The sequence below is a fragment of the Lontra canadensis genome, unplaced genomic scaffold, assembly GCF_010015895.1.
Source record: "Lontra canadensis isolate GAN:19392208 unplaced genomic scaffold, GSC_riverotter_1.0 scaffold153, whole genome shotgun sequence".
Lineage (NCBI taxonomy): Eukaryota > Metazoa > Chordata > Mammalia > Carnivora > Mustelidae > Lontra > Lontra canadensis.
This window is the reverse complement of record NW_022631147.1, coordinates 1,626,302-1,642,165: the sequence shown is the minus strand read 5'-3', so window position 1 is coordinate 1,642,165 and position 15,864 is coordinate 1,626,302. Positions and strand designations below refer to the sequence as shown.

At 45.8% G+C, this 15,864-nt stretch overlaps 1 protein-coding gene across 45 annotated transcripts in view; it reads right to left on the bottom strand.

Annotated features, from left to right (window-relative positions):
- CACNA1C (calcium voltage-gated channel subunit alpha1 C) overlaps positions 1-15,864 on the bottom strand; it is a 708,196-nt gene that overhangs the window by 223,032 nt on the left and 469,300 nt on the right. For all 45 annotated transcript variants that reach the window (XM_032844463.1, XM_032844462.1, XM_032844471.1 and 42 more), the window contains exon 5: positions 10,390-10,529. In XM_032844463.1, coding sequence (XP_032700354.1) covers positions 10,390-10,529 — 140 coding nt within the window. The remainder of the gene's footprint in view (positions 1-10,389; positions 10,530-15,864) is intronic.

Sequence of the window (15,864 nt, the reverse complement as noted above, 5' to 3'; positions counted from 1 at the left end):
AATTTTATTTACTTATTTGACAGACAGAGATCACAAGTAGGCAGAGAGGCAGGCAGAGAGAGAGGGGAAAGCAGGCTCCACGCTGAGCAGAGAGCCCGACGTGGGGCTCGATCCCAGGACCCTGGGATCATGACCTGAGCTGAAGGCAGAGGCTTTAACCCACTGAGCCACCCAGGTGCCCCAGTAAATGTAGTTTTAACCCCCATTTTATAGATTAGGAAACACAGGCATATAGCTAATAAGTGGTGGCTCTGGGAATTTGAACTCAGGTAGTAGAACTCCACTGTCTATGTCCTCACCTACTAATTGTCACGGATCAGCAGCAGGGAACAAACCAAGAATAACAGGTACCTGGGGTTCATGCTCTGTATATCCATCATTTCATGGGACACTGACCCCACTGTATCTTCATTTTCTAACCCCTCATTTTTTTCTTCCAGCACTTGTAAAGCATGGGCCACTTATAAGCCTAAGTGGCCTTTATTATTATCATTATTTTAAATTAGGTTACAGGCATCTTGCTGCTGGCTGTTATTTCATGTTTAGGGATCTCCAGGAAAGGGCCAGGCACAAAACAGAATCAATCATGGAGCTTCCTGAGTTTAAGAAGCTCTCTCTTCTTCTATGAGCTGCCACCTGCCATAATCCTGGGCACATGATCAGTGTTTAATAAATATTATTGACTAGGACACCTGGGTGGCTCAGTCAGTTAAGCATCTGCTCTTGGCTCAGGTCACGATCCCAGGGTCCTGGCACTGAGCCCCATGTCAGGCTCTCTGCTCAGGAGGGAGCCTGCTTCTTCTCCCTCTGCCTGCTGCTTTGGCTGCTTGTGCTCTCTCTCTGTCAAATAAATAAATAAAATATTTATAAATAAATAAATAAATACATAGTGTTCACTTACTTCTCCCACCTTTGGCCTGATTGCTAATGTGCTGGGAGCTGAAAGATAGAAGGGATTTGCCAAAGGTCCTGCCCTGTCGATGACTACATGTAGAATTAGTGATTAAAAAAAGAAATTCTCAGGTTACTTCTGTTCTCTGCCACCGAAGTACAGGATGATACAGCTCAGAAGAATTTTGGGGTTAATACAGTTTAGTCCTTTCATTTTCCAGATGAGGAAACTGAAGGTCAGAGATTAAACAATAAGGTCACCTCAATGGCCAGACTTAGATCCCTGGTTTCTTCACCTGCAGACCCAGAGTGCCTCCCACTTTCTCCAAGTCCCAAAGTGGCAATGGTATCATTTCTCATCGGCCTCTGAAACCAAGGAGGTTCACCAGCCATCGAAACATAAATAAACCAACATCCTAACTATTAATTGTCCTCAGTCTTGAAAGCCATATGGAGCACCCTGATGGGAAATGTGCCCTCCTCCAAACCACAGCGACCTGTGTCCTACCGGAAGTATTCCTGACTTGGAAAATAGTCTGAACCCATCTCTGTTCATTATTCTGGGAGAAGCGCTTGGGACTGTATTTGCCTATTTATAAATTAGGGATAATGTCCTTGCCTTCCTGGACCACCGGGCTAATTAATCAGCCAATAAATCCCTTGCAGTCTGTCTGAAAGCCTTGCACTGATGCTGAATATTGCTTTTAGTTGGTGGTAACCCTACCATTTATCACCACCTACATTTTGTTCTTAAATCAAAAAGGGACATTTTCATCATTGGGGAATGTCTGTGTTCTCCTTTAGTAAATATGAGAAGTTATTGTGTGATTGGATGCATTCTTTGTCATTATTATTTTTTAAGCTAGTGTATGTACAACACCAAATAATAGAGATATTCCTGGTTTAGTCAGATCCTATTATTGATATTCAATAATCTTTCAGTGAAACATCATGGCAACAGGGCCTGGAACTTTTGAAATATGCTCATTGTTTAAAATAACTTGTTTTGCTGCATTTGGGTCGTCTTCTTTTCCTTACTACCTGATGCCATGGCTCATTGCAATCCATAACGTCTCTCTTAAAGAGGTGGCTTCTGTTGCTAGAAGCTCCTGGGGCTTGAGAGGTAAAACCTCAATCTCATCCATGGAACATTCATCACTAATCTCACTTTGTAGATAGAGAAACTGAAGCAATGTGAAGCCGGGAACAGAGAGGTTGGCCGCAGAGATGCCATTGTAACTGTGCCCCTGACCTCCTCTTCTGGGGCATCCGGAAGGGAGGGGTCAAGAGCTCCCAAATCAGAGCGGGGGGTGAAGTAGTAGAATCATGCTGGGTGACATGGGAGAGGGTGGGCGTCAACTCCTATCTGCCTTGAACATGACAGGTTTTGGGGGACTGGGGCGGGACCCTGTTCTAAATTCTGTTCTGTTTCTGGTATGCAAGGAATGCCAACACCAGGGAGCTGACATCAGACTCCTCAGAGCAAAGCAGGCCAGCCAACCTGTCTGGAAAGTTAAGAGGACGTGCTGTTTATAGCTGTCCTCCCTAGGGTCCACTCTGTGTTGGCGAACGAAAGCCGGCAGGCTGCCTGGAGCGGGAAAGTGGGAGGGAGCACTGACATTCCCTCAGGCTCCCCTCTTGGGGTGTCTGTGAACCAATGTGTGCGAGGGAGCTCTGGGAACCCCAAAGACTGTACAAAACCGGAACATCCCATCATGACGTCCATCAGTCTTCTTACAGGTGGTGTAGGAATTGAGTCTGTCTGCCTGCCACCAGGGAGCTGTGTGACCTTGAGAAGGTCATTTAAGATTTCTGGTTGCAGTGTTCTCATCTGTAAAATGGAAACTTGGTTGGGTCAGATATCTAAAGTCCTTTCCCACTCAGATGTTCCTCAGGAATGGCACCATGAGACGAATGCAGAGAACAAGGTTTCCTGTTTTAGTAAAAGAAAGTGGCAGAGGAGGGACCTAGAAGATGCTGCAGACAGGACTTCTGCATGGGATGGGCAGTGGGATGGGCAGCTTCTGGTCCCTCCTAGGGAGAAGGAGAGAGAGGGATGGACTTAGGCACATGCTCCTGTCCTTGTATCAAGCAGCCTTGTAAGTGGTTTAAGGTCCCTCATTTTGGTTTTAGATCCCTTTAGGGATTTAAGATCCCCTTGGGACAAAAGGGATGAAAAGGCAGAGAAAGCAAATTAGAAAGTGAGGGGGAGAAGAGGGTCAAGTCCAAGAAAATGAAAGGGAAGAGAAAGCAGAGAGTGGAGAAACAAGAGGCCTGCTACTGGCAAGGGCCGCCCGCTGGTTCAGAGTGGAAGAGCATGTGGAAGGGGGAAAGAGACGCAGAGGCTAGGTAGGTCAGGCCCTACAAGTCACAGATAGAACAGAGATCCAGAACAAACCGACCTGCCCAAAGTCCCTGAGCTAGGTGGGTGGGACAGCAGGGCTGGAGTCTGAGTCTTCCGTCCACTTCAGGCTTGAGCTCTCCTGCCTCACCTGCAGCATGCTGGCACATTATGGGATTGCCACATCAACCAGAAGAAAAGGAGGTCTGGGAAGTTGGTGACATGGGCAGAGGAAAGAGCAGGGGGTGGGGAGAGGACAATGTGCATGCAAGCCTCTGCTCTGACTAATGGGTCTTCTCTGGGACGCAGGTTTCAAAATCTGTAAATTTCGGATTTGCAAATATCAGCTCTAGACAGGCTTTCCCGCATCCAATCTGGAATGGTGAAGTGTCCTTAAATACAGAGAGGGAGCTGCTGCTGGGACTATCTCTGGTACCTGAGCCCTCGTCCTCCCTAGCAGTGCAAGCACCCCCCTGGGAACCCTGTCCTGGGAGCAGTAACAGTGACTGCAAATGCGCTGTGGCCCACCTTACCGAAGAGCAAATTCTAGGTAGGACAGCATAACTTCTTTTGAAGCATCAAAGTGTAAAAACACTCCAGAAAGTTGTTTTTAGCAGCTCTAATATGCCCCCAATGGGTCTGATTAACTGGCAATGTTTGCTATTCAGTGTGGCCAATTTCACAGTTACTAATCCCCAGGAGGGGGGAGAAGTCATTTTGGGGGAAAAAACTGCATTATGGGATGAGTGTGGTTCACCTGGGTACTTGGGCACTCCAGTGAGTTTTTAACTTTTGAAGCAGGAAGTTTTGGGTCAAGAATGCACTCTCTCAATAGCACTAAAAGCAGTGTGGTAGGTGTTGCGTAGTGTGAGGTCTCTGGTGGAGTGCTCAGAGAGTGGCTTGCCCTGGACCTGGCCTCCGGGAGGGAGGCTGGCCAGAGTGGGAGAGGGGAGCTTGCTGGTCTGCTTCTGACCCCAGCTTTGCCACCAGTTAGCTCTGTCCAGGGTGGGTCACCGAACCTCCCTGGAGTCTAAGATCTGCCATCCGTTCTGATACTCTTGGAGGAGATTCCCCAGGCATTTTGCTGTCTCTCTGCACTGCAGTCTTTTGAATGCTTCCAGTGGAGAGGAAAGAACTGAGTCTATTTAGAAAACCACCTTCCTGTCCTGGCACCCGGACCCACTGCCGTTTGCTCTGTGCCGACCTGCATCACTGGGTTCTCACTGCATCTTCTTCGGTGGTAGACTGGTCCATGCAGAGACCTGCGTACTGGTCTGGGCTATGACCCAAAAGAATGAGGTTTTCACCTCGAATGGCCTTTCATCTCCATCCCTACATCTTCTACCAGAAACTTAAGGCTCGTTTCAAATACTGTCTCCTCATAAAGCTTTTCTGGACTGCCATAGTCCCCGGGAAACCCACCCCTTGGATCTACTTCATTTTCCCACATATAATGCCTCTCTAGTAGTTTTTGGTCTCATGTAGCTATTTAACTCTTAAATGTTCTTTACTATTTCAAGTGTATCTGTTTTGGAGTGTCTGGGAAGCTCAGTTGGTTAAGCATCCAGCTCTCGGTTTTGGCTCAGGTCACGATCTCAGGGTCATGGAATTGAGCTTTGCGCTCAAGAGTCTACTTCAGATTCTATCCCCCTTTCCTCTGCTCCTTCCTGCTCATGCTCTCCCTGTCTCTCTAAAATCAATAAATAAAATCTTAAAAAAATAAAGTATATCTGTTTTGTCTTGATAGTGATTTTGTCATGCACTTGCATTTTACATGCCTCACGTAATATCATGTGATGGGGTATACTGTGATGTAACTGCTACCATTTAACTGAGCACCTACTATAAGCAAGATGCTATATAAGGGCTTTGTATGCATTAATTCCTTTAGTTTTTCTAACACCATATGAAATAGGTTCTACTGTTATTTCCATTTTACTGAGAAGGAAGCTAAGGCACAGAAAGTCTTAGTAACTTCTTCAACGTCACAGAGTGAGTCAGTGCAGAAGCCAGGCAGTCTGATTCAAGAGCTCTTGCTCAAAACCACTTTGTCTTGTCTCTCCTGGCACCTTTTATCTCATATCCAATCAACAGATACTTGTTGGCTGGTTGGTGTTGATTTGTTTTCAAGAAACAGTTCTAATCTGACCAAGAAACAATAGAAAGAAAGGGTTTTATGCCTCTTCTCACTTCTCAATTAGGAAGCAAACTCTTGTTTAATAGCTGTTTTCTAATTCTGTGTGATTCCAGAAATGACGCTTTTAACTGAGAAAGAGCCAATCTTACAAAAACTCAGACCATAGGGAAAGCCTGTCCTATGAAAAGTCTCTAAGCATCAAGTATCTTAACAGATGGGGAGAGCAGGACTCTCTGGTAAGATGACACTTCTGTGGAGAATGACCAGGTGAGCAGGCCAGCCCAGCAGAGAGTGGGGAAAGGGCATTGTGGACACAAGAAGCAGCAAGCGTGAAGGCTCCATGTTGGTAGTGGGTTTGGGGTGTTGGAAGCATGACAAGGAGGTCACAGAGGCTGGCAAGATGGGACAGACAGAAGGGAAGGGGAGAGGGAGATGATTTCAGAGAGGAGAGCGTGAGACCATGTAGGGCCCTGTGGGACTCTGTCGCTCATCAGTGAGTGAGGGTAACTTGGAGGGCTCTGGGCACAGCTGTGATGTGTATTTTACGAGGATTTGTATTTCAAAAAGACCACATTGGCTACTGTGTTGAGAATAAGCTGTGGCAAAAGGTAAGCATGGAAACAGAGAATCCAGTTAGGAAGCTACTATAACGATCAAGGTGAGAGGTGTTGGTGATGATCAAGGTGAGAACTGGCTGGTGCTGGAGGTGGTAAGAAGGAGGGAGTTTCTTGAAGGTATGCCTGAGAGAATTTACTGAGGGACTGCCTACAAAGGGTGAGAGAAAGCAATAAGTCCAAGATTTTTGGCCTGTGTAACTGGAAGGATGAGGTTGACATTGACCAAGACAGGAAAGGCTTTGGAAGACTGGAAGTTCTGTTATGGATGTGGTAAGTTTGAGATGCTTAGACATCAAATGAAAGTACTGGAATAAGCAAGGAGGTATACAAGTTTGGAGCTTAGAACAGAGGTCTGAGCTGGTAGATAGAGTTCATAGTTATTAGAAGACATATAAGAGATATTTAATGCCAGAAGGCTCAAGATATTTAATGCCAGATACTCAGAAACTAAGTATCCCTGAGATAGAGAAGAGGTCTGAGGACTGAACCTGCAGCTCTGCAATGCTAAAAGGATGAGAACGTGAGGGAAAATCAGCAAGTGATTCTGATAAGGAAAAGCCAATGAAGAAAGAACAGTGTCCTGGTAGCTAAGTGGTGATGGTGGTTCAAAGACAAGGGATGATCAGCTGCATCCAATCCTACAGATAGATCAAATACAATGGCACCAGGGAACTAACCACTGGGTCTGGTAATGTGGAAATCACTGGCGGTCTTGAGAAGAGATGTTTTACTGCAGTAGTAGGGGAGAAAGCCTGACTGATGAGGATTTGAGAGAGAATGAGAAGACAAGAATTGAAGGCAACAGATAGAGGCAACTCTTTCGAGTTCTGCTGAAATATGAAAGAAGACAACTAAAAGATCTATGAAATGGACTTCGTCTAGGTTTGGAGTGGTAGGAGAGATTGTTGACATCTTCCTGAATGATATCAACCAAACTAGCATGAGGCACTTGTTCACTTTTATTATTTAAAAGTTGCACAGACAATTTTCCAGGAGAAAGGGTGACAGGCTGGATTAGCCCTTCCTTTAAGCTCCAAAAAGAGCTATTCTGTTGGCAACCTGGGGAACACAAGATACAGTTGTTAGCCTTATGCATAAGCATGAAGCCACCTGCAAGGCTGTGGACACCAGCAAAACCATCTCAGTGTGATCATCTTCCATGATGAAGCTACTTTCTTGGACTGCATGACAGGTAATAGTAGGTCCTTATCTTTGAGTTACTGTATGTATCATGTCCTCATCTTCTTGAGAGAATTCCAAGGTATGATATCTCTTACTCTACAGTTCTACCATTAACAAAATGCATATGGCGATAGGACACTTTCTTTACGAAGTTTCTACAGTGGAACCTGGCTACTGTATCTAATCTGATTCTCCTTTTCAAAGCACTGAAGCATGAGTGACTCTCAACCAATGCATCTCTAATTAAGAATTTCTGTACTAGAGTAATTACTGTAGATATTTCTGCAATACCAAACCCCTCAGTCTCTGTGTTAGACTGCACTGTTTGTTCACCCTTGCTTCTCACAGGTACAGTATACTTTTGTGTCCCCTTATCCTTGAGCCATGATATAAGCCATTCTGAGCAAAGGCCTAAATTATGCTTGTGTTCTTTTGTCCCTTTTTTGAACATCTGTACCCTGCCATGAGAACAACATGGCCTACCTGCTGGATGCTTCTTCAACTTGGGTTCTGGAATGAGATCCCACATAGAAGTCCAGAGCCCAGCTGAGCCCAGAAAAGAGGGGGCTGGCCAACATCATCATGTGACATGACCAAGTATAAAGGTTTTGGATTTTAAGTCACTGAGAATTTGGGATTGTTTGTTCCTACAGCAAAAGCTGACTGATACACTCTTATTAGATTGTCAGATTCCTCAGGTGAAAAGACTGTATTTGTTCTTTATGGTATGTTCTCATACACAGAACAATGCTCTGAAAGTGTGCACTCCTAATAAGCACACACATAAGAGGGTAAGATTCATCATGTCCCCTGTAGTTTGGTGGGAAGTTTGGAGAAGTTCATAGCTCCTATCACTGAGACATTGGCTGCATCATTGTCATCATATTAAGCTCCTTAAAGTCATGTTCAAAGTTATTCTCACCTTCCTTCTCATTCCTTGATTTTGGTCTATTGAGTTATGGATGATTGATCAAGAAATTTAGAATTCAATCAAGAATTTAATCAAGAAAGCTGATCAAGAAATCAAGAATTTAGGCTTGACAAAAGGGAAATTGGATCTTGGCCTTCGTATTCAGTTGACCCTTGAACAATATGAGTTGTACTGTGTAGGTCCACTTACAGACAGACTTTTTTTTTTTTTTGATAAATATAGAACAGTACTATAAATGTATTTTTTTCTCACCATACGATTTTCTTTTTAAAAATTATTTATTTATTTATTTATTTGAGAGAGAGTGCACAGGAGAAAGCACAACAAGCAGTGTTGGGAGGGGTGGATGGAGAGGGAGGAATAGGCTCCCCACTGAGCAGGGAGCCTGACTCCGGGGTTTCATTCCAAGACCTTGGGATCATGACCTGAGCCAGAGGTAGACACTTTACCGAATGAGCCACCCAGGTGCCCCACTGTATGATTTTCTTAATAACATTTTCTTTTCCCTAGCTTACTTTATTTTAAGAATATAGTATATTATAACACATGTAAAATATGTGTTAACTGACTGTGTATGTTATTGGTAAGACTTCTGGTCAACAGTAGGTTATTAGTAGAGAAGTTTTGGAGGAATCAAAAATTATATGTTAATTTTCAACTGTGCAAGGTGGGGGTCAGCACACCTAATCCCCACATTTTTCAAGGGTCAACTGTATACTGTTTCTATTTCTAGACGTCCTAAAAGGTTTAAGGCCAAGTAGAAAGAATCTGTTCCAAACGTGTGTGTGAGGCTTAGCTCTGCATTCACTTTTGAGCTTAAGAAAGACCACAAACTTCTCCCAGGTGGCCCCATTGCAAAGAAAACATTCTAATTCTTGCCTTCATTTATCTAATAAATTCCCTTACCTTGTGCAGAGACCATTGTAGGCATGGTGCAGGAACAAAGCCAATATAAGGCAAAGTTCTGGGTTTCCAGGGGCTTATAATATAATTGAAGAGATGGGATATATATGTAGAAGTCTAAGACAAGAGGTTTATACTAGTTAATCCTTTACAAGAGGTTGTATTGCATAGTAGGAAAGAAAGTTGGTTTGGAAGTCTGGAGACCTGGTTCTAGTCCTGTTCTGCTGCTAGTTAGTTAGGTTACTTTGGGAAGATCTGCCCACCATTCTGTGCGTGTATGGAAAGAATCGAATAGTTTAATATAAGATCCTTCACATTTCTATGGTAAAGGCTCAGTGTTCAGAGGACCTCTTTGTTTTCCTGTGCCCTGCTCCCATTTCCAAATTCATCTGGTTTCAGCCCAGTCATAGGGACTATCTCTACTTTGACTTATGGGCCAGATCTGATGGAGCTGACTTGAGAAGGAAAAATCTCAGCACACCAGGCCAGAATTATGCTCAGATCGTGCCAATCAATCAAGGAGGAGTGGAATGAGGAGCTCTCTGAAAGCTGACTTAACCCCTAAGAGCAACTGGGGCTGAGCTTTGTTGAAGGTGATGCGGGGTGCCTGAAGTTGCAGTATTCAGTGTCCGGGGCTCATCCACAGTGGAGCAGGCTTCTGGAGGAAGAGGGAGAAGAGGGGCTGTCCACCAGACTGGTATCTGGAAAGATAATATCTCTTCAATGTCCTCTGGCCTGATTCAGAGAGCTGAACACCCTCCACCCTTGGGCAAAACCAGTTCTCACAAAGGCAGGCAGCCTGTCCATAAATAGGGTTTCTGAAGCCGGAAATGTCCCATTTGACATGAAAGAAGGAGAGGGTTGAGAGAAATGGCAAATAGAACTTTTTGAACAACGATTGATGCTTTTCTGATTGTTCTTTGGAAAAATACAGAAAGTAGAGATAATCTCATTGGCTAAAATACCTGGAGCTTGAGCCCTAGGGATTAGCCTTCTCTGCTCACCTGGCTCCTCGGTGCAAACGTGCTTAATAAATTCCCAGCCCAGGGCCTGGGGGGGATGGCTCAGCTGGCCAAAGGATTTCTTTCTCTGGGTAGACTGTCTTCATTTGGTTGTTTGGCCGCCGTGGATGTTTTCCAGGTGTTTACAGGAGCTGGGACCACAGTGTGGTTTCATGGGCTCACATCAGAGTTAAGTTCTTTTTTTTAAGGATGTATAATCTTTTATTTATTTATTTGTTTATTTATTTATAGCAAAGGAATTCATTTAAGAAAAGATACCTCCTTTTATATGGAATCAGTTTTCCTTGCAAAGGGCTCCTGGCAACTCAGACAGCAGAGGGGGGTGACAAGATACCACTGCGACCCGGAAGAATGGCTTTACTTACTTGGGACTCCAGACACCAGGCGCAACGGGCGCAGCACGCGGAATGCCCTCAGTGCCTTCACGTCAAATCCAGCTCCTTTCCCTCCCAGAGCATTTGCCCCGTCGGCTTTGGTTGCTTGTTCTAAAATTGCACTAAAAAGCCTAGAAGAAAGGAAGGGGAGATGGAACTGTCAGACCCTGAATTCTCTGAAGGCAGCTTCGGATAGCAAAGTTTGCAAACATCCCCAGCCCGGGAACCAGAGCCAAGGTGTGTACATGGGATGGACTGTGCCCATCATAAGATGACGTCCCCTCAGTGTGGGTACCGCCCTGCCAAAGGGCATCACCATTGCCCACAGAGGTCTGAGAGGTGATAGGCGAAGCTGTGCACGAACACAACTGGCTTTGTATAACCTGGGCAGCCTGGACAGAAGTGTAAATTTGCTAAGGCTTGCTGTTGTGTCTCAGTCCTCTTGCAGTGCCCTCTCTCCCACTCCATGGTTTCCTAGCTTCTGCCGTCATGTGGCCGGGAATCACATCCTCTCTCGTCCCCACACACCTCCTTCCTCCTAATTATTCCCCTTTGATTTTGCCTAGGTACAAACAGATGATCTCCTGGAAATTGGTTTCATGCTGCAGATACAAGGATGGGAAACTAACCACTGGCTTCAACAGCATGCAAACTCCTGAGACTTTGAAAATATCTGTTTTGGAGAAGCGATGGGGCCAAATGCCTAACAGATATGGGTTCAAGAGAGGATAGGAAAAAAAAGTCTGAGATAGCTCTGTCTAACAGAAATAGGATGCAAGCCATAAATATGAGCATATATGTAATTTAAACTTTCTAGCAACACCATTAAAAAAGTAAGAACTGGCGAAATTAACCATGATAATATATTTTATTTAATACAACATAACCCGAATGTTATCATTTCAACTCTAATAAATACAAAGAATTTTTCCCGAGATGTTTGTCACTCCTTTTGTGCTAAATCTTCGAAATCTGCTCTGTATGTTACATGGACGTCATGTTTCAATTCAGATTAGCCACATGTTCTGTACTGAGTGGCCACGTGGCTGGTATAGACAAGCCTTCTGAGGAATTTTGCTGTAAAAGTTAGTAGAAGAAAAAAGATGGTTGCCAGAAGAGGGTGTGGAATTCAGAGAGTTGTGTTTGTTTTTAAATGAGAAATATAGCAGCATTTTTATATGTGATGGGAGTTATGTAACAGAAATAGACAATTGGACCATGCAAAAGTGAGAGAACAATCACAGAAGGATTGCTATCCTGCAGGGGGTGCAGGGATCTCCTGCACCCTGAGGGGTATTGGCCCTAGAAGGGGGAAGGGATGGTTTCTCATGGTTCAAGGGGAAAGGTGCATCATAGGGGTACTGATATTCTCCTTGATTACCTGTGTTTTCTCAGGGAAACAGGTAGCAAGATCATTGGCTGAAAATGGGAAAAGGGAGCAGGTATTGGAAGTTTAAAGGCCTCCCCCTTTAAAGACTCACCAAAGAAATTGGAGGAGTGAATGGAGTAGGGTTGCCAGGTATCATCAAGGACCTGTTTGAAGTTGGTGGTCACAGGTGTCAAGTGCAACCCATGAGCTCAGCTTTGCGTGTTTCTCTACCCCTTTCAGTGGCACAAGTTCAGGTACCAGATTGATCTCCATCTAATTGGATTTGATTGGGGTTGGTGTTTTTCCAAATGAGTAAGGTCAGTGAAGAGGGAAAGTGGGAAGTTGACTGTACAGGCAAGTGAGAGATTGTGATGGGGCTGGGCATCTAAGCTGGTTAAAAGGAAGACTGGACACAATGGGCAGAGGAACAGAGAAAATGGGACAGGATGAATGGACTGTCAGAGTCAAAGTGCTAGAGGGAGTAAGCTGGAAAGATGGCTTGTGGTGTTTCCAGAGCAGGGTGTTTCATTTGAGATTACGGGGTAGGGCACAGCTGTTCGTTATGGCAAGGATATTGGCTATAACCCTGGGAGTGGACAGCTGAGACAGGATAGAGTCAGGATCCTTGGTGGGGAGAAGATATCAATGAACCAAGAAGGTACTGGAGGGGGCAGCAGGAGTAGCAAGGTTGGAGAGAGTTGGGAGTGAGCCAAGAGCTCCTGTCTTCAAGGAATGAGGAGTCCCCAGAGGACTAGAGGAGATCCTATAGGGTGAAGTTGGTGTGAAAGTGTCTGATCACACACATCAGAACCAGAGGTGGCTAGGAAGGAAGGGCCACCAATCTGAAAGCAGAAATAAGAGAAGCGTAGGGACCTTCTCCTGACCTCTGGCTGTGGAACATGGCATTTGGGAGAGACTGTGATGGAGCAGGCCCCTTGGGGGAGCCAGGAAGCTAAGTGAGTGGACAGACACAGAGCCGCGGGTCTAGGGCAGCACTTGGACCACTTGCTCTGGAAATGGAGTTTTGCCGGAGTTCAGCAACACCCATCATCCCCATACTGCTGCTGTTGATTGCCATTTTCTTGCTAGGGTTGAATCATCGAGACAAACTGCACAGCTTGTGAGCTGAAAACGAGTATCTGGCCCCTTACAGAAAATGTCTGCTGACCCCTGAATGGGCAGCGGCCTGCAAGGAGCAGAAGGCACAGTGGGAAGGTTTCAGAGGGATGACAAGGGAGAGGGGACACAGGACACAAAGAACTATGTGGGCATGGAAGCCTGGAATCTTGGGCTCTTGCAGTAACCAAGACAAATAGGGGAAAGGACACATGGGGCAATTTCTGTCTTTTGTACTAGAGATGACTCCCAATTCACTGTCAGCAGAGTGTGTGCTGGGCTGTGGCCAGGGGGTCACGGGGGAAGCACATGTTTCAGAACTCGGGCCCCACACCTGACCTGCACTCGGGGCCAGAGCAACTTCGTTCTTGAAGAATAGGCTTGAACTCCTGAAATGACTCACGCCCAGGGAACTGGATCTGGAAACAGGGGGTGCTGCAGCTGGGGGCTTAGCTTGGCAGAAAATCAAATCCAGTCAGGGCCCAGCAAGGAGGGGGTTGGTCTAGATGAAGAATTTCCAAACTGGGCTCCTTGGAACTGCTCAGGGACTTCTTGGGCAGCAAGGCCAGAGATAAGTGGCTAGAATAGAGTGGCTTTCGTGGCTCTCTGAATAAGGCTTTTCTTGAACAAACGGGTTCTGTAGCTAAAAGAAGTTTGACAACTCTGACATCTAAAGCCTTTCTCAGCCCTGTGATTTTTTTCAGCTCAGCTTGGCAGTTTGCTAGTGTCGTGTGTTAGCTGGTGATGCCTTGAACCCCAGGCAGAATTGCCAGGATGGGGGAAATGGGCTTCTCTCTCTGCAGAGAAATGTTCTTTCCACTGAAGTCTGTTATCACTGAAATCTTAGAAAATGAAGAGTAGTTTGCAAGTTTGTCAAACAACATTCCCAAATCCAAACCAGATTTGGTTCCTAGTATTTCCTGAAAGAAAGCAATATGCTTATTAGGGTACAAGATGTTCACAAAATATTATTTATTTAAGGGAACAGAGGTTAGACAAATTTCTTCTCTTTCCTCTGCCTCAACTTGACGCAGACATTTTATTAAGTGTCTGACTCTAATTTTTGAAGGGGTAGAAAATTCAGGAAGAGCTGTAGGAGCTGTTCTTGGCTTGTAGAGTTGGTGTGTTTCTCTCAATTAGAGACTGTAAAGTCAAACCCACTGCTTTGTGGTCTACATATCCCTAAGGGCTGGGTTCTGATGTGGATGCTTGGCAGGGGAATTCTTCAGGAGTTGTGTCCGGCAGTTCCTTAGCTGGACCTAGAGCTTTTAAAAAGAGGACACTAAGGCTCTAGAGGGCCCAGTGGATCAGAAAGGCAGGGCCAACATACTGGGAAAGAGATGGTAGCAAAAGCCCTCCCGGATGGAGGAGACTGTCTCAGGCAGGGGGATCCAGTGAGGACCCTCAGGTCCCTGGGTTGGGCTGGGGAGGGGTAGCTCACAGAGGGCTCTAAAGTCCTCCACACTTTCATTCAGTAGTCTCCTCTCCCCACTGTAGCAAGGGGACTCTTCCACTTTAGGCAGGAAATGTGACAGGTCTGTGGGGGTTAGGCAATGCCTCTTGTCACAGGCCCCCCGCACGGCAATGCAGAAAGGAGAGAGCAGCTCTAGGCCTGGCGCTCAGGCAACAGGCAGGCAAACCCAGCTCTCCCAGGGCAAGGCAGATCCCCTCTCATTGCAGGAGGGCCCAAGAAACCTTCCCCTAAGTGGCTGCCGAGGAGGAGCCCGGGAGAGAAGATATTTCCTAGGAGACATAAGGGAAGCAGTAAGATATCCATTTCATATGATATAAAAAGGAGGCATAGTTGTAGAGAGGAGGTTGAGCTACACTTTGTGTGTGTGTGTGTATGCACGCGCGCGCGCGTGTGATTTTGCAAGTTAGAAGAATGGGCCAAGATTGAGGCTAGACAGAGAGCCTCTATGACCAGTGCCCTTGGAGGAGAGAACTAGGTGTCAAATATGTCCGTGTGTGATAGTAATGGGGGAGAAGCCCAGAGGGTCATGGTGAACCACAACCTAAGCAACCTCTATCATTGTAACCTCTGGGGTTTAAACAGCCAACTTGGGGCATCTCCGGGAAGAGGACCAAGTCTGGATGCTTCCTTCGTCATCAGCCTCATGGCCTAGATCCCAGGAAGTTGTGACCGAAATCCAGGTTGACCTCACGAAGGCTGCCCTCTATGGTTACTGGGAGGGGCAGCAGGGCGAGAGATAAAGCAAGGTTCAAGCAAGCAGAAGATGCCATGTGTGTGTCCACGCAACAAGGCATCTAGCTCCTTCCTCAAGCGCAAGTTTGAGCTCTGCCCTGTGCTTCCGGGTTCAACCTCCTAGGCTGTAGATAAGGCCCCGGAGGGGGCAGAGCACAGTAGGCAGTCAACTCTAACTCCTTCCATAAACATGAGCTTCTCTGCCGAAAAAAATTAGTCCCTGAAGGCACCCTTATCTCTCCATCAATCTTATTCCTGGGGCTCTTTTCTAGACTTGTGGGAAGGGTTCCCCAGAGCCCGAGGCTGTGAGAAAGACAACTATATTTGAAAGGCTTCAGGGGCATGTGGAACAAGGCACCTTAAATGCCTTTGTCATGGTTTAGGGAGTTAATTCAAGGCATTTGTTCTGTTATTCTTTGTTTATCCTGGTGAGAACAGAAGCAGCAAGATGTCTTAGAGCTGCATCCTTGTTCCCAGGCTTCTGGAGCCTGATCTATACCTGGCAAATAATCCAGTAACTTTCGTGCTTCTCACGTCACCCAAATATCCTTGGTGTTAAGGTGGCCAAAGTGTGTTATTCATTGGCTGTGCAAAAATAAAAGACAACGAAAAAGCCCCTAAGACAGTTCCAAACAACCCTAATAAGTCATCCAGATGGCGAGAGGCAAGGAAAAAACTTCTCAATGGTCTTGATTTGCTCTTGTTATTTCCCGCAGGAAAGACCAGACACTCCCAGGAGATGACAAGCAGTGAGCACTCTAGAGGAGTCCAGAAG